The 24,783-nt window shown below is 42.2% G+C and overlaps 1 protein-coding gene across 1 annotated transcript in view; it reads right to left on the minus strand.

Moving 5' to 3' along the window:
- FGGY (FGGY carbohydrate kinase domain containing) overlaps positions 1-24,783 on the minus strand; it is a 152,501-nt gene that overhangs the window by 58,672 nt on the left and 69,046 nt on the right. The window contains exons 7-8 of the mRNA XM_082228764.1: positions 19,091-19,219; positions 13,391-13,494 (exon numbers count right to left, since the gene is read on the minus strand). Coding sequence (XP_082084890.1) covers positions 13,391-13,494; positions 19,091-19,219 — 233 coding nt within the window. The remainder of the gene's footprint in view (positions 1-13,390; positions 13,495-19,090; positions 19,220-24,783) is intronic.

Raw genomic sequence — 24,783 nt, forward strand, 5'->3', positions numbered from 1 at the left:
AAGTATATGTATCTACCAGTCATCTTCTGTTTGAAGATAGCTGAGAAACTCTGGGGAACTGGATTTCATCAGTAGGCCAGATCATTACCCCCAGCAGCCAAATTTGATGTTAGGTGACCCATTTTGTCACAATGACGTCAGCTGCCCCAGTTTTGTCTGAACAGTTTAAAATCAAGCTGTGAGAGCAAAGGTACAACCCACAAAATCCTGGCAATCAGCTAATCACTGTTATTTACAAATCCCCTTTTGGCTGAGTCACGGCTTGATCTGCTCTGCACTTGACATAATATGACATCAGGTGCAGGCCAGGTGGGCATGACTTGGCTGAAATGGGCCAAATGGTCAAAGGTCCTCTACTGCCACCTTGGAAGAACACACACACACACACACACACACACATTAGGAATTGCTGGATCACAGCCATTGCACTTACGGCCACAAGAACAGTACAATATTGTTTCATAATGAGTCGCTCATAGGCACCCTTGGATTACCTGATCACCAATTAGCATCAACTGTTTTAGCAGGAAGATTTCTATCCGTTAAATGGAGAAAAGCATTGTTGCCGTTGTATGCAAACCCTTTTCAACCACTGAATTATCCCAAGGATTTCTCTCTCTTTTTGGTTCAGAGAATTTCAACTCTTATAAAAGTTCAATACTTTCTAGCAAGATGAAGAAATGAAAAAGAACTCTGTGTGGGAGGATTTAACCTCAGTCAGTACTCCCTGCAAGATTTAAACTAATATGCAAGATATGTAAACATTATAGAGCAGTCAGAAACAAATGAAATGATGAATCCAGTTTAACAGTATTCAGCTGTGATACAAGTGCCAGAAGGCAAGGTTTGTTATGAGTAAATCATCTGGATGAGGTACAGTCCTTGGTTCAACCTCGGCGTGCCCTACTGAAAACCAGTGTCAAACTCTTGAGGATCAAAAGTACATCAGATAACTGGGACCTGCAAAACTCTAGAAAGCTAGAAAAACGTAATTCTATGTAGAAACAACTGCAAAATGAAAGGATGAGTTGTCTTGTTTATTTTAGCTTTACAGAATCACAACTGTGCACATTTACAGAAGGAAGAAAGCTTGAAACTAAACTCGTATGTGGTTTTAAATGCCATCTCCTGGTGCAGACAGCAAAATAAACCCGTCACCTTCCCACCAACATAAAAGCAATGTTCTGCTTTATGGATTTTCAAAAGCAAGGAAGGAAGGCAGGAGGGAGGGAGGCTTCAGCGAAGACACAGACATTTGAAAGCAGAAGCTTAAATATTTGTGTGTATCTGTCTTGATTGGAGTCAGGGATCAGTGCCTGGGATCAATGGAAAACCATATTTTCTCCAGAAGCTTTTTGTACTGGCACCTTAAAAGCATTCTGTGGTTTCATGAACCTCTGGCCCTCCTGCACTATTTTAATCTACTTGATCCTTGATCCTTCTTGATTTGTCTCAATCTTGGGAACATTTGGGGGAAAGTGCAGAAAATTTGTCGTTAGAGAGATTCAAAGCCCTTTCCCTCAATAGCATATTTGGCATGGGAGAACTCAAATGCCCCTTCCCCAGATGGCATTTGTTTGCGGGGGAAATGGTTTAATTAATAGGGAATTGAATTTAGAGAATGCCATGGATTTGTCAAAAGTGAGTTCTATACTTAGAAGTTGTTCAGTGTCCATGAATTGCCAGTAAATAAAAAGTCCCAAATGTAGAGTTTTTATAACTAATCTGGTAGCTGACTTCAAGATTTCTCTGTATCTGATGAACCTGGCAATAAAGCAAATGGGGTACGGTGTCCCCCTGCTCTGGCTGTGTTGGTGAAGGAAACCAAATGCACCCAGCTAAACGGCAGACAGGTGGAAGCTATTGCCAGTAGAAACCCTCAAAGCAGGCTGTTTGTGGGCACAGTATTTGCTGGCAATGGGCCTGATCCAGGTCTCTTCACTACCTTGGCTGGTGAGTCAAGGAGCTGGTACAGCAATGGGCCATTTTTCCTTGCTCCCCACCTTCCATCCTGGTTTTTGCAACAGTAGAGGTATGGATGTGGCTACCGAGGCCTGACCCTGGTGGTCGGGGTTTGGATTGCCCTTTAAGGCAACCTTATTAGAGAGTTCATTTTCACCCACGTATATTTATGAGAGGGACACAGGTGGCGCTGTGGTCTAAACCACTGAGCCTAGGACTTGCTGATCAGAAGGTCGGTGGTTCGAATCCCCGCAATGGGGTGAGCTCCCTTTGCTCGGTCCCTGCTCCTGCCAACCCAGCAGTTCAAAAGCACGTCAAAGTGCAAGTAGATAAATAGGTATCGCTCCGGTGGGAAGGTAAACGGCGTTTCCATTCACTGCTCTAGTTCGCCAGAAGTGGCTTAGTCATGCTGGCCACATGACCCGGAAGCTGTATGCCGGCTCCCTCAGCCAATAAAGCGAGATGAGCGCCGCAACCCAAGTCGGTCACGACTGGACCTAATGGTCAGGGGTCCCTTTACCGTTACCTTTTTATATTTATGAGAATGCTACAATAGAATTAACTGCAAGTTAATTAATCCTTATTGAAATATATTAATTGAGACTAAATACATTTCAGTACAGATTGTTTAAGCTGCACGTTTCTCAAAGCCACAACAGGATGTTCTTACACTCACCAGTAGAGGCTCTTTTAAAGCTACCTATGGAAGAACATATTAAGTCCTCACATGTTACCATTCTTTGAGCCGATCCAGACATTACTGCAGTGGTGTGTGAACCACTTCATGATCTGCTTCCACAACACTCTGGCAATGTCTATTATTTGGAGAGAGACAAAGAATACATGGACAAGGCAAGTGACATTCTTCCTCCTCCATAGTCTTGTTCCATGTAGCCTTGCTAACAGGTGATCATAGCATCCAAATGTTATTTCCCACAACAGCAACCCCAGCACATAATGTCTGGACATCATTAGCAAAGGTAGTAAAAAAAGAGGTCAGTGTTTCCAAGCGATCAGAATTTCCAAGTGTTCTCAAGGTTCTGTGGAACACAGATACAAGGATGTGTGTTTTTGGTTATTGCCATACCTTCTCAGAAACATCCAAATTGGAACTACGCAGAACAGGTGGAGGGGGGATTATTAAATGTGGTCATGTGCTACCAATTAAGTGTTCAGTTATCTTGAAAGCACCTCTGTAGTGTTACAAAGCAATAATGGGTACTGAGTGATGTGACATGGTCAAAAGACTGGTGTAAATGTGAGTGGATTCTTGGCTTCATAGCATAATCATCTTGGAGGCTCTTTGGTTGGGATAGTGCAATGAAAATTGAGAAAGGTACACATACAGTTCTGCACCCTATTAATACTTAGATTTACTTTCCAGGTGATAGCCAAGTTCTCAAAATAGGATCAGAGTAGGAATTTATGTAAGTCTATACGGCCAGCAAATGTGGTAGATGAAAGATGTAAGTTCTCGCTTCCTTAAAACTGTATGTGCTGATGAGATCCATTTTATTGTCTCTAATTACTATAAATCCAAAGAGGTACTACGTACGCATGTCTTTGCATTTCTGGGTCTATAGAACAGATAATTGTTACTGACAAATTAGGTGTGCAAAACTATTACAGACTCTTAAGGTTTTGCTTCAGCTATCAGCAACAAAATGTTAGCTGTCCAGATTTAGACATTGTTGGTCCTCCAAATTTATCCATCCATCCTATCCTGGAACTATTAAATGGTTCCATCTTATTGATTGTTATCTACTTTAATTTCTTTTTATGCTTTGAACATTTGTACTAAATGAAGTTTCTAAGAAACTTTCAAATCTTAAAGGATTTAAAACTCAACTTTAATCTGTATGTGGGCAGGCATTTACCAAGTGCAAGATTATATTTAAAAAGATTTTCAGCTCTTCATGTTTCATATGTTATAGGACAAATATAATATGAAATCTCTAGGTTTTGTGATTATTTTTTAAAGTTTAGTACTTCCTAATTGAGACAAAGATTTTTTTGCCCTGCACTTTAGAGTGCACACTTCTTCGCTGTTGTTGTTCTTTAAAATCATTTCATTTAATGAAACTGTCTGAGTACAAAATAACCTTCACCCCTCTACTATTTACTGTGCCACCTGCCATGAAATGGAAGCAGAGTGCTTTGATAAATGGATGCAAAGGTTGTCTGGGTACACTTCCACAGGCAGTGTTGTCTTGTGCACTGAAATGCCTTTTTGTACCCTTCTAAAGTAATATACCACTTACAGCAGACACTGCTGCACATACTAGAAACCCTATACAGAGCAGCAACCCTATATGCCTATTAGTAGGATTTTCAGATGTCTGTTATATTAAGGTACCTTTAAAAAAAAACACAACACACTCCTATTTTCAGGACAGGACAGCACTAAATACCCTGATGATGATGATTACTTTCAAATATCCCAATCCCAAACCAACTTCATAAAGCAGAAGGTACAGCTTTCAATGCCCAAATTATCTCATGTATTTTTCATCTAGATATCCACTCTTGGGTATATTATTTCATTCACTTCATTAGATGCTATCCAGATTTACAAACACTCCAAATATAATTCCACAATTTCTACAACTGAAAATACAAACTTGGCCAGCTGTTGAAAGATCAAACTTCAAAACATCCAGTTTGGGAAAACAAATAGGATATTATCAATTACTTTATCTTTGCTTCCAAATTGCAAAGCACGAGGATCTTAACTGATTCTAAATATTTGATAAAGTTTGCCTATTCAAAATCTATAAAATCCACAGTATAATTTTATGATTATTCTATAAACATTTAATGTGGTCTAGTAGTATGTGCGGGGTGTGTGTGTGTTATTTTTTAAAAAAGATTCAGATTACAGTGAAAATACTACATGTACATATCATAAGCATATTCATATTTACAACGACAATTTATACTGGCTAAAGAAGTAAAAGGCTAACTCTTTGCAATAAATGGCAAAGACAAAAAAATTGATCGATACATAACCTAAATACCTTAAATCAGGATACATTGAGATAAGCCATTGGTTTGCTATTTAATGTGTAATAAAAGCTTAGTTAGTGCATGCAATTCTTGGAATGTGGACTGCTGTCACCTGATGGAAGACTCGACCATCACATGGCAAAGCAATCATTACTGGGAAAACATGGCAAAGTCAATTGACTGAAGTGATAGTGTAGTTCTATAGATTCACAGTACATGCGGTTCTTCAACTTACTCTAGTCCCTATTGGGAAAACCCTGCCTCCTATAGCAAACTCAGCTGGTGACGGCCAACAGGACTGTACCCAAATGCTATGCTCAAAGGGAAAAGTATGGTTTGGAGCACTAAAAAAACACACCATGAAAAACTGTACCAGGGGAACCCTCCTCCTCAAAAAACAGGCTAATGAGGACTGAACTTGTTTAGTGACCATGGGAGTGACAGGTGAAAAAAAGGCACCTGAGGAAGGGTAGCAGTGGACGAGGAGAAAGTTCTGCTTAGAGGGAACTGCTGGCTAGAACCCAGAACTGCACACTTTTTAGGAAGGGGATAAACAGCAACATATTGTTTTTGTTTCGGTTGTGACCAACTGAAGGTGGTACAAGGCCACACCAGCAGCCGATAAGCCTGAATGCCCCTCAGACAAGAACATTTTGTGCCCTGTACTCATTCTAACACCTGGCAGATTGGCAGGGAGGTTTCTATGCAGAATTTCTATACTTGGGCAGAAACAGAATCATGCTAGAGCAACTCAGCCCCACAGGCTCTGGTGTGACAGCCATGACAAGTCGGGCTAAGCAAACAGCAACAGTGTGCTGGATGCCAAGATGGAGAGCACTGGTTTGAACCAAGTCTCAGGGAGTAGGTGAATCCTGAGTGAAGGACCCCACTTTATAGACAATTACCTCGGAGCAAACTGCAATTCAAAGCACAATACCCACACACACAGAGGGAAGAAACAACACATTAACAATGAATTTTGCTCAATCAAATAGGTCCCACTCTGGCAAAAAGGTTTGTCTCTAGGTTTTGTACTTAGAGCTGCAAAATTAATCTCATGTTCTGTGACCATAAAAAGACGTAAATTTGCAAATAGAAGGAGCTTTGACAGTAAGAGCTGTTTGACAGTGAAACAGTCTCCCTCAGGAGGTTGTGGACTCTCCTTTCTTGTAGGTTTTTAGGCAGAGGCTGGATGGCTATCTGTCATGGATGCTTTAACTGTGATTTCTGTGTTGCAGGGGGTTGGACTAGATGACTCTTGGGTCCCTTCCAACGCTAAGATTCTATGATTCCATTCTACTTTTGTTCAGAAAGTGGAGATAATATGCGTGCAGGCAGATACCTTTTAAGAAGCTATACCTGCACTGTACATTTAAAGCAGTTACCACACTACTTTGAGAACTGCCCCAAAGAATCCTGGCAACTGTTGTTTGTTAAAAGTGCTAAGAGTTGTTAAAAGACCCCAATTTCCCCACAGAGCTACAATTCTCAGAGTGGTTTAACAACCAGTCTCTCTTCCTGGGGATCTCTGGGAATTTTAGTCCTGTGAGGGCAAAAGACATATCCCATGTTTGTGGGATCCCCCACAGGCATCTGGCTGTGAGAACAGGATACTGGACTAGACGGGTCATTGGTCTCATCCAGAAGGCTCTTCTCTTAACTGTTTAAAGTGGCATGATGTTGCTTTAAATGTATGGTGCAAATGTGCCTGAAATTTATCGTTTCTTAAGGGAAAATGTAGAAAGTTTCAGAAGCCAGGAAATGGAGAGACCATTTGAATCAGTTTAAATGTATGTTGTAAAATTGGTGAATTAAAGTGCCTGAAAAATGAGGTCAGTTCAATATTTGATCCACAACTCATGGCTTATCTTTCCTCTCTCATCCTAGTAGGTTCCAATGGTGTTCTTTCCAGATTTCAGTTTAATGTGATTTCAGCGTTCTCTCTGTCAATTACACTGCATAACTGTCTATGAAACTCTCCTAAGCCAATGGAGTTGCTGTGGTCCTCAACAGTTTGAAGTATTTGTAAAACCTTACTAGCAAACCCAGACCAATTCATATCTCATGTGCTTTTCCATGATTACTGGGCCAGTTGTCCTGTGGTACTTCATCTTCCACCTTTCTTTCTTTCTTTCTTTCTTTCTTTCTTTCTTTCTTTCTTTCCTTCCTTCCTTCCTTCCTTCCTTCCTTCCTTCCTTCTTTTTACCAAGACTGCAAATCTCCAGCTGCCATCACCAGAGCTATTGCCACATCTGCAGCCTGGTTACTCACCGTGGCAAAAAAAAAGGGGGGGGAGGTTAGTAGTTCAGTTAAGGGACTGGCTTTGTGCCCAATTGTTCACAAATTCTGCTGATCTTGAGGACTGCTTATATGTTTCTCCATGTGGGCAAGAAAGTGCTGAAAGGACAGAATGGTTGTATTGCTTCTATGGGCACAAAGAAGTGCCAGACAGTTCTTATTCTGCAAGATAGAATTCAGCCACCTTTTATATGGCACCAAAGGCACAGGGTGACTAAGAAAATGTAAGAGTTTGCAGCAGTTGTCTTTGTGTGAGAAGGTGGAATTGCTGTCCAAACGTCTACACTATGTATATTTAATTGTTAGCTATTCAAGATTTCTCCCCACCACCTTTAGCAGGAGAGAGGCTGTGTTCTTTGAAAAGTATCCATGTGCTTTAATTTCTACCGGGACCAGACCTACCATAGGACAATGAATGACAATTTTTAGATTACTGTATTTTTCGCTCTATAAGATGCACCAGACCACAAGACGCGCCTAGTTTTTGGAGGAGGAAAACAAGAAAAAAAATATTCTGAATCTCAGAAGCCAGAATAGCAAGAGGGATCACTGCGCAGTGAGAGTAGCAATCCCTCTTGCTGTTCTGGCTTCTGTGATAGCTGCACAGCCTGCATTCGCTCCATAAGACGCACACACATTTCCCCTTACTTTTTAGGAGGGAAAAAGCGAGTCTTATAGAGCAAAAAATACGGTATATGTTTTATTTTTTCATTCCCAAGCAGATATGCCCAGGAGATTTTCCACTTGGTCAGCCTTGGGCACTATGCATGTTTACTTATGAGGGATCTGATGTTCTGCTTCAGGCAGTATAATGTCTTGGGCTAACCCTGCGCAGTTCTACTATTATGCCGCTGTAAAACTGCATTTCTCTGCAATCACAGAGAGATTCATGCCCATCATATCAGTTGAATTAAATAACTAGGCTGCAGTCTGACTTTTAAAAGGCTACATTTGAAAATGCATTCTGCCACTTGTGAACCAAAAAGCAGGGAGATAGAAGATGGTGTGGCTGAAGAGTTTTACATTCCCATTGTTCTTCTGAAGTCCTTTCAGGGTGTCTTGTCTGCAGTAGTTTTGCTTTTGTTTTCATTTGCCTGCAACACCCCTCACTCCACCCCTCTCTACTGATCTGGAGGAGGACAAATTGCTGCCTTTGCAAACTGCTGGGCTGCAGCCAGCTGGCGGAGAGATCCATTGCCCTGGGCATTCGGCTCCATCCCCTTGGAGACAGCATGTTTCAACTCCCTAATTCGAGCAGAGTGGAAGGGCCAGCGGTGCCTGAAGAATACAAGGTGAAAATCCAGAAAGCAGCTTTTGGATGTTCTCCCTGAAAGCACTTTGCCAAGTGCCGCTACATAAAACGCGAAGCGCGATGTAGCACACGAGCCCAATAGCGTGGTGTGCTGCGTTTTGCCTCTGTGCAGACATTTGCCGGCACGGCAAAGGACTCCTTTGCAATAAACATTCAAGGAGTCTGATGCCTTAACTATGTGGCATGTTCTGCTCTCGAATCTCAGCCAACATATACTGAAACCACTTGCTGGTCTGGCTCCCACTGAGATTACAGAGATCAGCCTGTAGGAACACTTTGAGCCAGCGTGCCTCTGCGGTCTCCACCCCAGGATGTTCTGCAAAGGACACGTACTGTGCAAGCTCTCAGGCTGGAAACGTGCTCCAGACTCTATTTGTGTAAACAAAGCTGGCAGCTTGGGTGGATATTGTGGAGCAAGAACAGCACTGTTTTATATACGCTAGTTGCTAAGAGGAGCAGATGAACCAATTCAGAGTAAGCACATTCTGCCTGAAGTTGCTCTTTAAGCCAACAAAGAAACAAAAACAGGCAAAGAACATGCCTTTGAACTCAACTGAGAACCTTTTACAATATTTATAGCATACAGATTTACCCAAGCAATCCCTTAATGCTTGTATCCTGTTGATCTTAAAAGGACCGTTACAAAACCCAGGAAAGATAGAATCGCACAACAGATAAAGTTAACTGCAGCAGGTTATTCGGGCCACTTGTCAACAACTCCAAAGTGAAAACGCAGATCAATGGCAGAAGCTGGGCGTGGTGCATGCAAAAACTGCATGATCTAATCATTGCCCATTTCAGCTTGTTAAAGTGTGCGGATCTTAAAAACACACATGGGGGGGGGGACATGGCGGGGGGTTAAAAGATAAAGATATGGAACTTGGGAGAAGGAGAAAGCTGTTTGCAAAAATTGTTGGAAGAATAAACTGAGAACACCATAGAATCAAGCATGCCTTGTAGAAGGGCTGGATACAAACAAGAGAAGAAAATATTTAAAATAGTATTGTAACAGTAGGAATTCCCATGCTGATTACGTCTGCTCATTTCCTCCTTCCAACTGTCAACTGTTAAAACTCCTACAGCCACCACCCCAGTTGTCATTTTGTACTCTAAGTGATCTCCTCCACATTCCCAACAGAAGAGCCTAATGGTTCATTACAGATTGACTTCTATACCACTCAAAATACCAGAGGCATGACCAATAAAAGTATTTCCTTTAATTTCTTAGACTTTTTTTTTTAAGCAGGGGATGTAATGGGGCATCTTTCATAATTTTACAAGCCCATACCGAAGGCCTACTCGTCTGATTCACGGCACGTTGAGCCACTCATTGCAACCCCTCCTCTTCCACAACCCTCTCTCCCGCCCCCACTCCCCCAGAAAATAAAGTAACCCAGCAAATTATTTTGAGTGCTTTGTTGTTAAGATCCTTTGAAAGAAACCCACTACTCGACCATTGCACTTTCACCCTGCTTTATGTTCGCTGAATTTCTCCTGACAGTTGACTTTTTCGTTTGCCAGAACCACAACAAAGGAAAGCCTTGAGTTTCCATACAGGCCATTCCCCCCTCCCCTTGGTCTCTCTGTTTCGCTCTCTACTCTGATCATCTCACAAAGATATTATTGTTGCTGGCTCGCTGGGGCTCAGTGCACCTGAAGCAGATCAAAGGCACTTTTTTATGCCAGCCTGACCACACAGGTCTCTCTCCCACTGCATTAAATTAAACCTGATGATTCATCTCTATTGCCCTTGGGGTCCCTTGGTACAAAGAGAAGGAGAAATATATATATATATATATATATATATATATATATATATATATATATATGGAGAGAGAGATTTCTAACAAAAACATAGAGGATAATAAACTTAGATTTTATGGCTCTAATTAAAAATAGGTACAGTTAATTTCAACCAACTGCAGCTGCAAATACATATCATTAAAAAGGCACACACAACTGCCCTATGTCGTCGGCGCAGTATATAAACAGGTACAGATAAAAGACTGCTTCAACCAAAGAGTTTTCATATATTCATTCCACAGCAGCTTTGGATTTGTTAGTTGTTCACTGATGGGAAATCATATTGCCTTTGACAATGCAATATGGTGAAAAGGCGGCGGCGGGGGGGAAATAGTAGTTTTGGTATTTTGAAACTGAAACAGATTTTGCAGCGCATTCCTATGTTTGCTTTCTTGCACGTATGCTCAGAGGGCGTACTGCTAACTAACTGTGCATAGGAATGTAGCATCAGTTATCTATTGATAGAAAACACCAACTTTTAAGTGGGGTTCTAACATTAGCACAATTTATATTATCACTATTGTTTGTCCCAAATGTGCCACTTTGGCCTTGATCATACTGCCCTGTTATTGAGTCCCGCTGCACAAACAAATGAGGCATTCTGTACCAAGTACCTCACTTATTTTGTAATCATCACAACAAACTTGTAACCCTTATCATAGATGGGAGAGAGAGCTGAAAGGGGCATAAGGCCAGGGGCATAAGGGCACAAGACAGGGGTCGTCAGCAAACTTTTTCAGCAGGGGGATGGTCCACTGGGACACATTCTACATTCCCGGACCATCCACGGGCTGGATTTAGAAGGCGATTGGGATGGATCCGGCCCCCGGGCCTTAGTTTGCCTACCCATGCACAAGACTCTCCTTTCTGCTGCATCTCTTATCGGTTTTGAAAAATTAGAGGATTGGTTGATGCCTTTTCCTCCCCATTTCTGTCCACATGATCTGCATTTGTAGCTAGTCAGGGCATTACAACATGAATTACAAATAGGTGGCCAACAGAGGTATACCTAGGGTCCCTTGTGCCCTTGGCAAGGAGCAGTATCGGTGCAGCCCCCGGGGGGGGGACACTTTACCGCAATAGCTGCATTAGAAACTACCGTACTACATTTTACATGACCCAAGTACATGAAGTGAGGGCCAGGTGAAGAGGAAGGGCGGAAAAAATGCACACTTTTTTGCAAGAGGGAAAGGAAGCTTCTCCTGCATTCGATCTTGCTGCGACAGCGGCAGCACTTTGCCACACACATATACGTTATATACAGTGGTGCCTCGCAAGACGAAAAGAATCCGTTCTGTGATTCTCTTCGTCTAGCAGTTTTTTCGTCTTGCGAAGCAAGCCCATTGACGGATTAGCGGATTAGCGCTATTAGCGGCTTTTAGCGGCTTATCTGCTGATCGGATCAGCTGATTAGTGGCTTAGAAAAAGGGGGGGAGGGAAAAAAACCAGCAGGAACTCGCAAGACATTGTCGTCTTGCGAAGCAAGTCCATAGGAAATTCGTTTTGCAAAGCACCTCCAAAACGGAAAACTCTTTTGTCTAGCGAGTTTTTCGTCTTGCGAGGCATTCGTCTTGCGGGGCACCACTGTACTCCAGAAGTCTACCTTCAGACCGCAGTGCCATTTCTCATGAACAGATAACTGGAGACAGATTTCTGGGGTGGGTTTTTGGGGGGCCTGTGCCCCTGGTGGGGGCGGGAAGCAGTTTTGCCAACCCTTGGATATGCTTCTGGTGACAGTTCTCCCTCAGAGACAATTCTCTGGGATCTGGTGATCAGAAACTTTACTGCTTTAGTCAACCATCCCCTGGTCCTTGAAAATTCTATCAGCTGTATTAGCTCCTGCTATCCCTTCCTGGGATCTGCCCATTTAATTTTCATCCTGCCTGTCTCTCCATTCTGCTGCCAGTCTGCTTCTACATTCTATTGGCTACCCCTGCCTGTGCTTGGGATCTGCCAGCAGGAACCAAGGAACCCTGGAACTTCTTCAGACAGAGCACAGATAAACTATGGAATTAGCTATTAGACATAGTAATGGCAGTCAACTTGGATGGCTTTAAAAGGGGACTGGAAACATGCGTGACGAGTAATGAATATTAACATGATGGCTCCAGTGTCGGAGGCAGTATACCAGCTGCATGAAGTGTCATCCTGAATCTATACTTTACTTCCTTTGCCTCTAACATCAGTTTATAATTTCCCACCCCCAATTCATATGTTTGTTTGTTTGTGCGTGTCTGTATAAACAAACAAACACACACACACAAATCCAAAAATGTGTACACTGCATATAATTTAGTGAAATCCTATCTAATGATTTAGTCTACATTTAAGCAAGTTAACAAGTTTTAAATGAAACGAAAATGACTGAATAAGATAGACAAGAAAACAGAATGCTTTCAGGCATGCATACACACACACACACACACACACACACACACATGCATGCCTGAAGACAGAGAGTCAGTAAACTTTAATTGCAATCGCAGGAAAAAGCTTTTCCACTAATTCAGTGAGAAAAAAATAATATTGAAGCAAAAATTGCTTATCTGGGCTCTTCTGGAGCCGCAATGCAACTCATAATTCTATAGATCATTAGAGTGCTCAGCACAAGATGGATTTATATTGATTGAGAGAGGAGGTGAGAGAGATGAAGGCTAAAGGGGATTTTCTAAAGACACTGAGTACTCAGTTATACATTAGTGACATGCTCATCATGGGTTACTCTAAGCGCGAGTCTCCGGCTCCAATTTCACACTGTCCAGTTGAAATCGCAGTAGAATAATTTCTGACTTTGCTTTTACATTTTGTGCCTTTCCCTTCATATTGATTTCTACTACTATTAAAGATGTTTCTCAGTAGCAGATGTATGGTGATCTATAAGAAGTCTCTCAAAGTACTTCATAATATACAGGATACACAAGGGCAAATAAATTAAAAGAGGTGTTTAAAGGGCAGTTTCTCATCAGCCGGATTTATGTGACTGGCATAATGATTCTGCTCCCAACTTACCGCCATGTGGCATGAAGACGTTCCACATATCACAACGGCTCGGGATGTAATTGGCTGGTTTTCACAGGGCAAGTTATGTCCTTGCACTCTGGCTCCAATCATACCTGGTGCGGAGAGACAAAAAATATATAAGAAACCCCAATTTTAAAGACATAACTCTGAGAAGGCTGTCAAACAGTGTTATCAGAGAAGCCAATTTCTCTACTTCTACTTGGCTAATACATCGCCGCCGCCCCCGCCCCCATAAAAGTATTGATCAATCTAATGGAAGAGAGAACAATCATCATCAATCAGGATTCACAGCTGGAGTGACAGCCACGACTTCAGATGAAGCTACAGAGGGTGTTTGGGCACCCACACAGGGGTCCCCTGAGTTTTAAACAGAAAATGGCTGGGAGCAAAATGGGGGTGCTAAACACTTTGTTTGCCTGCAGGCTTCCTCCTTCCAATTCTTACTCCCCCACACGGTCCATTTTTATACTAGCTGTGCTTATTTATGGTCTTACATCCCACCTAAAAAAGAAAGTAGATGTGGGGAATGACACCAGGTTGGGAGCAATCGCCAAGGACAGAGGAAGAGACTGGCACTTTTCTCCTGCCTGCTGATTTCTGCTCAAAATTGCCACCCCTCACCTCTATTTCACAGCCATTCAATACAATTTGAAGGAACAGGGCTATAGTCACTCTGCATTCTGCCCATACCCATTGGCTTTTCTGCAGGTGAATTGGCCAAAGCCACACAAGGAGGTAACAATCCAATTCATTTTCCTTGCTTTGCATTGTTCCCCTTATTACAGACAACACCAAACACTATATCTGTCACAATTAAATTCAGTCTCTGAAATATGGTGAATGTCGATGAATGAATGATTGACAGTAACTGAAATGAGGCTTTCAGCATTCACCAGTGTTTGTCTCACAAACAAGGACATACTGTAGTGAGCACTGACATTCAAAAGGTTCATCTGGGATTTCCAACATTCATGTGAATGCCAACAGTCATTGTCTCCCCCCACCCCACTAAATTGGATATATAATTCATATATATATATACATTCCATCTGACAATGCAATACTATACCTGTTAACAAAATAATAATAATAATAATAATAATAATAATAATAATAATAATAATAATAATAATAATAATGCAACTCTGGTATCCCTTATTATATCCCTTCCTTAAACACTGAATTTCTATAGTGGAATCCGTCATTAAAGAAGAACAAATTTGCATATTACCCTCCCATATGCAACATTATGGAGAATAGTCTTCCCTATGTCTGTTATCATGGACTGCAATAGCCAGACTGTTTTTAGTCATGTAAATGTTCTTAACAAAAGCAGAAATTATGCCAGGCCATGTTTGATAAAGGTGGCAAAACACAATGGTCTGTTGTGATATGTGGATATACAATCTTAAACTGAAAGTTCTCTCTTTGATTAAGTGCCCGCTTGCACTCTGTACGACTGCTCTTTTGTTATCTGATTTTACAGATAAAATTGTAGGCATGGGGAGCAAATGGGGCATATCAAAACACTAATGCCTAGAGCAGAGCTTTCCAAACTGTGTGTCACGACACGTTAGTGTGTCGGCCGCAGGGTGTAGGTGTGTCGCATGAATGTTCCTCATGCTCCTTCCAGGGCTGGAAAGGGTTAGTTTACTCTCTGGTTTGCTAGTAAAATTGAATTACTGTGTTGCAAAATGATGTAAGTATAAAAAGTGTGGCATCAACCTGAAAAGTTTGGAAATCTCTGGCCTAGAGCTAAAGTGGCAACATAATCCAAACTTTGAATTATCCTTTATAACATCGTATTTTACATGGCAATCTCTCTTAAGAAATTAAACAAATTATTTATCATGAGTACAGGGGCCTCTAAAATATTTTGATCACTACTACTGTCTCGTTGATGTCTGTGCATCAACGTGAATCACTCCCAGTAGGTATGGTAAAAGATACCCTCTTCATAACTGGAGGATCATGCAAGAGATGTATCATATGCACGTGAGATTTATTCCTTTGTGAAGAACAGAAACAATTAGAACTTCCTGCTAATGGTTCAGCTTTCTTTATTTTACCGTGAGCCCAAGCAAATATTCCACGTTGTGTGAAGGGTATTGCATAGAGAATATCTACAAGGAATTTCCTGTACAAATATGTGCTATATTTAGAAGTGTACAAGGATGTTTAAAACCCTTTATGTATTTCAAAATGTGTATGTCACGTTAAGCAAGGTTAATCTCAACTTGAAGAAATGTGTATTCATCACATTATTATTAATGAGTCACATGGCAAAATATATAGTAACCGCATAGAAAATGTGCCTTGAGTAGAATGAATGCTGCCTTCATAGCCCTTGAACTTTAGTCAAGAAGTCTTCATGAGTTTGTAGCAGCATTTGTACACTCTGGCGTTTGCCACAGAGCTGAAATCCTGAGAAAACCCACCTCTTTCGCTAGGCCTTTGACACCTGAGATAGATGTTTTTAGGGCCCACCTTATTCCTGTGATTGTAATTTGTTTAAACTGTTTTTAACTACCAAATCCTGAATACCTGGCTCATCACAAATCCACACACGTTGAGAAGTGGATGAAAACTTAACATTTATGAGGGAAACAGAATTTTCACAGATTCCAGATGCAAGTTCCTCAGTCCTCCACCTGCTGCACCAGACTGGGCTGGTAGAATGCCTTCTTGCTCAGTTTTGGTTTCCTTTCGAAAGAAATTGTGGGATGGATTGTCCAAAGGCAAAACGACAGCAAGGAAAATTAAACTCGTTTTCCAGGTGGGATTTACCCACAACTAAGCATGTACAGAATTCAGCTCAAGACTGCCTTACACCTGGGCTTGTGAGAAACATGCCAACGAGACCCAGCTGCATCCTGTCTCATTTGGTTCCAGCTTCCCAGCCATTCTAAAAATGGAAGAAGCTGACAGTAGGCTGGCAAAGGACTGCTTCAGCTCTATATTCCTTCCTGCTCTGCATTTCTAATCATCTGCCTACCTTATACTGCTTGTCCAGATTTTTTGAAACCTTTTTTGAGCAGCAATAAAATATGTTGGGCACTCTGAGAACTTTTCCTCTTAGGTTTATTCCTTTGGGAAAAGGCCATTGCTCAGAGGGAGAGTATCTGCTTTAGTCCCAGCTAGATGGGCAGGGGTAAAAATAATAAAATTATTATTATTTTTATTCATCTCCAGGTAGGGCTGGGACAGACTGCTGTCTGAAACCCTGGAGTGCTATTGACAGTCACTATAGACCAGGGGTCTGCAACCTTTAAGACAAAAAGAGCCACTTGGACCCGTTTCCGAAGGGGGAAAAAACCTGGGAGCCGCAAAACCACTGCAACATTTAAAACAAATATATCTCCGGAGCCGCGATCTGACAGCGGGCGGGAAGGTGACGTCGGGATGGTGTGTGACTAACGCACGCACCGCCCCCATGCGACGTCACAGCCAGTACAGCGCCCGCCACAGTGGGGAGTCTCGGGGCGCACAATGCGCCTCCTCCCCTCGCTAGTATCCGCCCCGGAGCCGCGGCAAAGGTGTAAAAGAGCCACATGCGGCTCCGGAGCCGCGGGTTGCAGACCCCTGTTATAGACAGTAATGAACTGGATGGATCAATGGTCTGACTTAGTATAAGGCAACTTCCTTCCTATGTTCCTCTCTATTCAATGCCTTTCCTCTCCTTTTCTGGTTCCCTAATTTTGTTAGGAGTGCAGCATGGTGGGAGGGAAGGTTTAACCCTTTCTGTTCCTGCCACACACACACACACACACATACGTGTATCCTGGAAGAGATGCTCGCATTGGCAACAGTGTAAGCTTCCCTTCAAGGGTTCAAAGTAGGGAGTATGAGATACAATATTTTTTGGTGGGGAGGCATGATGGAAGGAAAGAATGAAGCCTTCCCTCTTCATGTACTGTTGTGGTGACAATAGTCACCCCATCCCACCCCTATTCTTGTTTCCCCCTCCAAAAAAAAAAATCAAACACTAATTTCACTGCTATTTACGTGTCCCACGTCATGTCAAGTTTGGTCCTCATGCCATTTCCCCTGCATTTTGCAGGTGCAGGAACCTAGGAAGCAGCTTTAAGAGTAGATCAGAGCATTAGTCCATCTGGCTCAGAACTGTCCACCTTGACAGACCGTGGCCTCTCTGAGGGTTAACCAAATGTCAAAATTAACATGTGAAAAGGAAAACAGCTGGGAAGATTTTTAGTAGCCCTAAACTCTGGCATGGCATCTTCCGTCTCTAAAATAAACACACGTACACACACATGCCTTCCATACCAAAACAGGCAGAGTTTGAAAAGGGAATCACATCGGATTACTAATGAAATGCACATTAAAATATTTAATGTGTCTATTATGGAGAGAGTATCAAATCTCTTGAGTCTACTGTGGGCAAATATTTTCACCCCATGGGGCTTAGCATTCAAAACCTAAGTTCATATCTGGCATTTAAAATCAAGTGGCCTCATATGCTCCGGCCTCTTCCACTGTGGTTTCTCTGTATATCCCTGAGTTTGCATTCAGATCAACTTCACATAAACTTGCAGTAGTGCAAAACAAATACCCTGCCCTTTACTGAGGCCACGTTTGGCTGGGGTTGCCAAGAACACAGCCTCTTATTAATCCTTCTAACTGATATTAGTTTGTTAAAAGTAGTACATTCTGTTTTTGGAATGTATGTTTGGGAGAGCTTTGGTACAGTTGTTCTCTTGTGGTTACGTCCCAGCTATCAAAATGTGAAACTGGTTTTTACTTGGGAATTTCTTATCTTGAAGAGAGGGGCAGCTCCATTCTGAATTTCTGAAGGAAATATCCCCCCCCACACACACACACATATTCAGCTGGAAAAGTGTGTGTTGTACAAGTTGCCTTCCCTCCCTTCCACACACTGGAGTGATCTACATTGTGAGCCACGTGTAGGTCGGGCAGGTGTACAAAATGGGAAGGTCTGCTCCAAACCACAGAACATAACAGAATCCTCTGTAACGCTGCTTAGCGTACCCAATGTCTAACTCTCCTCACCTTCCACGTATAAACTTCCATGCTACCACTCATGAAGCAAGGCCTGTAAGTTGTGCTGACATTAGATTAAACTAGTAGGTGGCAAACTGGTAAAAGGAGCTGTGTTTCCACACTTGACACATAAAGCATGTCAAAGAGCAAAGGCTGACAAAGCAAAGGACAAGTCAACATATAAGGATTTTGATCTTGTTTTAAATTCCGCTATTTTGTTCAGACTTCAAGATCATAACCAGGAGGTTTGCAGCCTTGCCTTTTCCCAAATCTAAAGGCTGCCAATGTATTTCAAGCTAACAGAAGATGGAAATTGTTGGGATGCACCGAGCAAGATCACACGATCAGAGACCTGTAGGACAGCAATTGCTCTCAAAAACTATTTAATCCAGTCTCCTACATGCAGCCAGGATTCTCTATTCCCCCACATCCCGAACAGATTAGCCGTGTTGTCCAGGGTAACATACCAGAACAGTTTTATACATACTGTCATATTCCTCATAATAGCTCCCTTTAAAGGCTCCCGTGCTATAAGGCTTCTTTACTTGATTATACCTACCTAGCAACCAATACTGAAAATGCATATGGAATGTAGCCTTTGCAGCACAAGTCTCTGCTTTTAATATGGAAGTGGAACAGAGAAAAAACAGCTACCCTTTTAGAGAATACCTATTCCTCCAGCATGTGCATCAATGAGAGACGCGCCTACTGCAGTCCCCTTAGCAAGGCCAAGGGCTTCAGCAGCCTCTGACGTCAGACCATTTCCAACTGGAGCTCCTGGAGTGAGAACTTCATTTCCTAAGAAAATAAAAGGAGAAAAACAAAATAAAATTCACTAGTCTCATTGTGACGGCCGCCAACCTGGATGGCTACTAGTCATGATATAGCTATGCATTATGTCCGGTATATGAAGCAATGTGTCTCTGGCAGGACTGAGCAATAACTGGTTTTCAACATCGCGATATATCACCAGCTAAACAGCATGATATATTGATATATAACGATATCAGAAATAAGGAAGGAACTACACAGAAATGAATGGGACAATGTCCTGGAAACTGCTGCTACTTAAGGGTCTAAAACTGATGATGATATTAACAATCACCTCAAGGTCACTTTCATCAGCAGGCAAGCCAAATGCATCCCACTGTTACTGCCACCACCTCCTGTCGCCACTGTGAGGCCTTGCAGGGTGCCGCCACTCCCTGTCACCACTGCAAGGTATTGCAAGCTGCTGCTGCTGCTACTGCTGCCGCCTCCTGTCACTGCTGTGAGTCCTCGCAGGATGCTACTGCTGCTGTGTCCCATTACTGACGTGAGTCCTTGCAGGCCATTGCCGCTACTGCCATCACTCTATCACTGCCACCAGGCCTCACAGGTCACCACTGTTTGTGCTGCAGTTGTGAGGCCTCACAGGCTGCCACCACTACTGCTGCCCCTTCCCATCACCATCACAAGGACTCGCAGGCCATCACTCATTGTGCCGCAACCGTAAGGCCTTGCAGGTTGTGCCACTACTGTCAACACATACCGCGGTCATGGCAAGCTGTTTCTGCCACTGCTACTTCTGCCTCCTAGTAGGCCTGCTGGCAATCTGGCAGCCCCAGGTTAACTATATTCACTATGACTCATTGCCGTACTTTAGATTGTCCTGATTACAACCATTTGGTAGCCAAGCCCCAAACCAAAAGTCCTGTTGGGATTCATTTTTGCTTGCCTGCTGATGAAACTGAGTGTGTGATAATTGGTAATATTGTCATTTAGGCAGACTGAGAGGTATCCCTTATCATTGTGGTAGATTGCAATGTTTAGCTAGTGTGTTATCGCAATGTTTAGCTGGTTAGTTATTGCGATGCTGATCACCTAGCCCTTATACACATTGTGATTCACAATATATTGCCAACTCAAATATTATGAAACAATTATCAGGATGGGAACTTGAAACTGGTTTTGGACGATAAATCAATGTATCGCCCAGCCCTAGTCTCTGGATGCCAGCTGTTGGTAATCACAAGTGGGCAGAGCTCAGATTCTGCTTGCCAAACATAGATGGTTGGTCAGTGTAAAAAACAGGGTGCTGGATGCTTCGACCCAGCAAGGCTTGTTTTATGTTCAGTCTGTTGGGAGGCAAATGCTACTTTTTCTGTGCTTGAAAGTGATCCTTTCCCCTCTTCTCCCTGACCTGATACGCCCTTCATTCTATTTACCAAGCACCAATAATATTGCTTTTTAATTTTAAAACACGCACATGTTGTGTAACGTTTATCATAACAATGTTACCCCTTGTATCAACAGTACAATTGCATTTATCCAGGAATAAGATAAACATGGGTGCTATATTTGCAAAGCTACACTCATGTGGTTTTCGAAAGGACCATTAGTGAAGTTTCAATAGTATTCAATGGCTGGGTAAAAAGCAGCTACTACAATTCTTTCTAAGAAATCAGCTTAATATTCTGTACTCTTTAAAGCTAGTCTCATGCACAGTGGTACCTCGGGTTACATACGCTTCAGGTTACATACGCTTCAGGTTACAGACTCCGCTAACTCAGAAATAGTACCTCGGGTTAAAAACTTTGCTTCAGAATGAGAACAGAAATCGTGCTCCGGTGGCACGGTAGCAGCAGGAGGCCCCATTAGCTAAAGTGGTGCTTCAGGTTAAGAACAGTTTCAGGTTATGAACGGACCTCCGTATACCTGAAAGTATTCTCTTGAGTTCTCTGTGAACCTCTGTGGACTGACTCACTGTAAGCCAGCTTCCTATGTTCCTTCCCCCTGCAGCCTCCTGTTGGCCCCCAAAATCTGTTCCCCCAACCATCTGGAGCAGATTCTCAGTGTGCGCAGTGGGGAGGAGAAGAAAGGGAAGTCTGCTCCACTCTCACAACAGCAACACCATTTGCTAGGAACAGGAGCGAAGAATACTCTTGTGCTCTAATCCTAATTTCCCACACGCGTCTGGTTGGGATTTTTAGAAGAGAACTCCGTGCCCCCTACCCACTAAGCGAGAAACAAGTTTACCAAAGGAAAAAGCTGTCTGAAACTTTTCCTTCCTTTTTATCCTAAAGACTAGTTCCGGAATTTGCTCATGTTTGATTTAAAGAAAGTTATGTGGTACCAATGACCCACCACCTTTCCAGGCAGTTGTCATGGCAACCGGCTATTTACCAGACGTAACATTAGGCAATTAGGCAAACAATACATCTTTACTCAGCCTGAGTAACTTAATCGCAAGGTCCAAAGTCATACTAATATTGAATGGAACTGGAAGTTTTAGTGCTCGTTGGCCCTTAAAAAAAAAAAATAACAAAGGGAAAACTGAGCAAGGCAGTACAGCTGACTCAGCTATGACACATTCAGTCCTTCAAAAGCTGCTTTTAACCTGTCATGCAGAACCAGTTGTGTTTTATGTGAAACTGCAATTTGCCACATTTCAAAGATGGAGAGGAGGTGGAAAATACAAAAAGGGGATGAAGAGGAAAGGGCTTCTCTTTCTTAACTAATGTGACAAAGATGTAAATGCATTCTAGTGTAACCACCATTGAAGTTTGGCAACTAAACTAACTGGAACTGTATGTTGCATACTATGCCAAAGTCGTATTTTTGTGCTAGGTTCCTACTAAGTTAGGACTATTCGTCAACCCAGTGAACTCTAAGGCTAAAGCTAAGGAAAGACTGTGAATACCCAGGGAATCCTGTACTTGGAAAGTTAGGGACAATGCACACACTTTCAGGCCAAAGAGTCTATGCAAACGGAGGGTTAAAAGGGTGTGTACATTCCACCCTCCTTAAACATGAGCAGCCACATGGGATGCAGGCAGTATGCGTGCATACTTTTATATATGCAAATATCCAAAAATGGGTTAAATGCAGTTTCACTATAGAACCTTCACTCTGCTTGTGAAGAAGGTTCGAAACAAGTTATAAGCCTGAGGAACTTGTCGGCGGAGCAAGGGGAAGTCGTGAAGTAATGCACCCCGTACCTGCAAAAAAACAAGGAAACAAGCCAAGACTTTACCATGTTTTTCTGAATGCAGCTTTGAATTTAGCTCTATACTTTTATATATGTGCATGCCTGACAGACGTAATCTTTACTGTTAATGGAGTATGCTCTAATATAATTGTGTACCAATAACATTCACATTACAAGTGTCCTTCTAAGTGTCTTAAGGGAATGTGTGTCCCAGCCACAAGTAGCTTTAGTGCATTGTAGGGTTTAAGAAAGTAAATAGGAAGATGCTGTTATATGTTACTTAAATTCAGCTCACCTCAATGCCCAGGAAAGGTAATAAGAAACTGGTATAACACTTCTACTGCAGAATGATTATTCCTGCAACACTTAAAAAGACATTTAGCTAAATCCTGCAAAAGTATTTGTGGGACATAATATACAATGGATTGTGCATAATGCTTAGAGGCAGCATGTACACTGAAACAATTCATCTTTGACAGTTACTAAAAATGAGAACTGGCATGTATTTTGAAAATGTGCCCTTGCACTTCATTCTAAACAGGAAGGGAAAGTTCAAATAGGCATAATTTTAGCTTCAGAACACCACTCATTGTTACAATGCTACGGAGCAGATCATAAGATCATAACCATGCTTGCAAGGGGAAAATATAATAATAAATGTGTTCCGAAACAGTAGTTGACAAACAACCTACACAGACTAGAGATACCATAGGATGCTTCTTAGCAAGATGGCAATGGCACTATTGTGCCATCATGAAATTCACGTGGGGGCAAAATTACAGGAAGCCAAACCAACGCCAGCATTTTTAAAGCATTGCTTGCAATGTTCATCCTATAAGGGCCCAAAGAAATACACTCCATATGAGTCAGACCTTTAAATAAAACATACTTGAAAGCAACACTCACTTGAGAGCCACAATTTTTTTCATACAGGCACTTTGTTTTATGAATCCCCCCTCCAACTGCTAAGGACTCTTTCACATACAAATCTGTTGTTTCCATTAAAATATAGCCAGGACCGGGAGTCCACCACGCAGAAATAGAGGATCACAAACAGGAAACCAAACTTTTCTCTCCACCATTCTTTCAAAGCACAGCTGGTTAGGGAGGGACTACGTTCAAATGAGCCAATATCGTATAAACCCTTCACTTCTTATTTTTTCTCTTATGGGGTGGAAGGAGAAAGGAGCATGAGAGAATACAAGACTCAGATTAGATTTCTCCCTCAGCAATAGGTGACAAGGCCCAGGGTTTATTTAGAAGTGGTATTTCCCCACACACAAAAATGTTTGTTTTCAAGACTTGTGGAGATTTGTTTTGAATTCCAAGTGAAGCCTGAAAGTATATAGCTTCATCACACATTTAGTGGGAATATATTCATAAAGGAGTCTTTGTGTTACCTTTTAAAATATAAGATACTGACAACCCCAGAAATAGCTATATCATATCTACAACATTTTCTACTTTGGGAAAAATGCACATTGCTTTGGGAGTGGTGGGGGAAGGACCAGGCAATGCATAAAGCCCTGCTATTCAGTGAAAAATCATTATTTGGTCCCTTAAGTAGCCCCTTAAGTATGAGAATGAGGACGAAAATTTATCAGGCCATTTAAAAAACAGATTGCAGCCTTCAGCACCTCAAAGATCTATAGTTCATGAAAATTTAACAGATGTTGCTTCCCCACTAGCCATTTTCTCTGGAATTGGCAATCTTGTTTGCTTACTATTTATGAAGAACCCAGACAACGACAAAGTAAAATTCTTGCAGTCTATGTTTTCTGTAGCGTCCTTATCTTTCCCCCCACCTTGATTTGCAGCAAATCTTGTACATCTTTTGTGCGGATTGTGTTCCAAAGTCAGTGCTTAAGGGGAAAATCATGTACTGTACAGTTAGCATTACCTTAAATCATCCGTAACATACATTCTCCTTCCAAATTACTCTCCCTCCCCTGTCTGGCTGCGAGATGCCACTGCTTGTTTTCCTGTGCCTCTGCCTATTCCAACCTTGGTCTCTTTGCCTCCCTAAAGCCAGCGAGAAGGAACCGGATGAATCAGTGAGAGTGGGAGAGAGGCCTTCCCACCTTCTCCTCCCACTGATGGGACTGTGGTAGGCACTGACTGACAAGGGGCAGACCTTCCCCTTCTCTCTGAGGCCTCCCTTCTTCTCCTCCATGGCAAACCTGGAGGGCAGGTGGAAAGAGCTCTCTTCAAGGGGGAGAAATCCAGGAATTTTATTTTATTTTTAAAGGGAGGATTAAGGAGGGAGGTAGAGAGAGATGGAGGCAGGCAGGTCCTAGTCACTGAGGCAGAAGGATAGGTTGGAATGGGTCCTTAAACTGGATGGGGTCCTGGTAGAGGAAAGGGGGAACAAGGCAAACGAAGGAGTTCCTCG

The sequence above is a fragment of the Podarcis vaucheri genome, assembly GCF_965113315.1.
Source record: "Podarcis vaucheri genome assembly, chromosome: 6".
Classification (NCBI taxonomy): Eukaryota; Metazoa; Chordata; class Lepidosauria; order Squamata; family Lacertidae; genus Podarcis; species Podarcis vaucheri.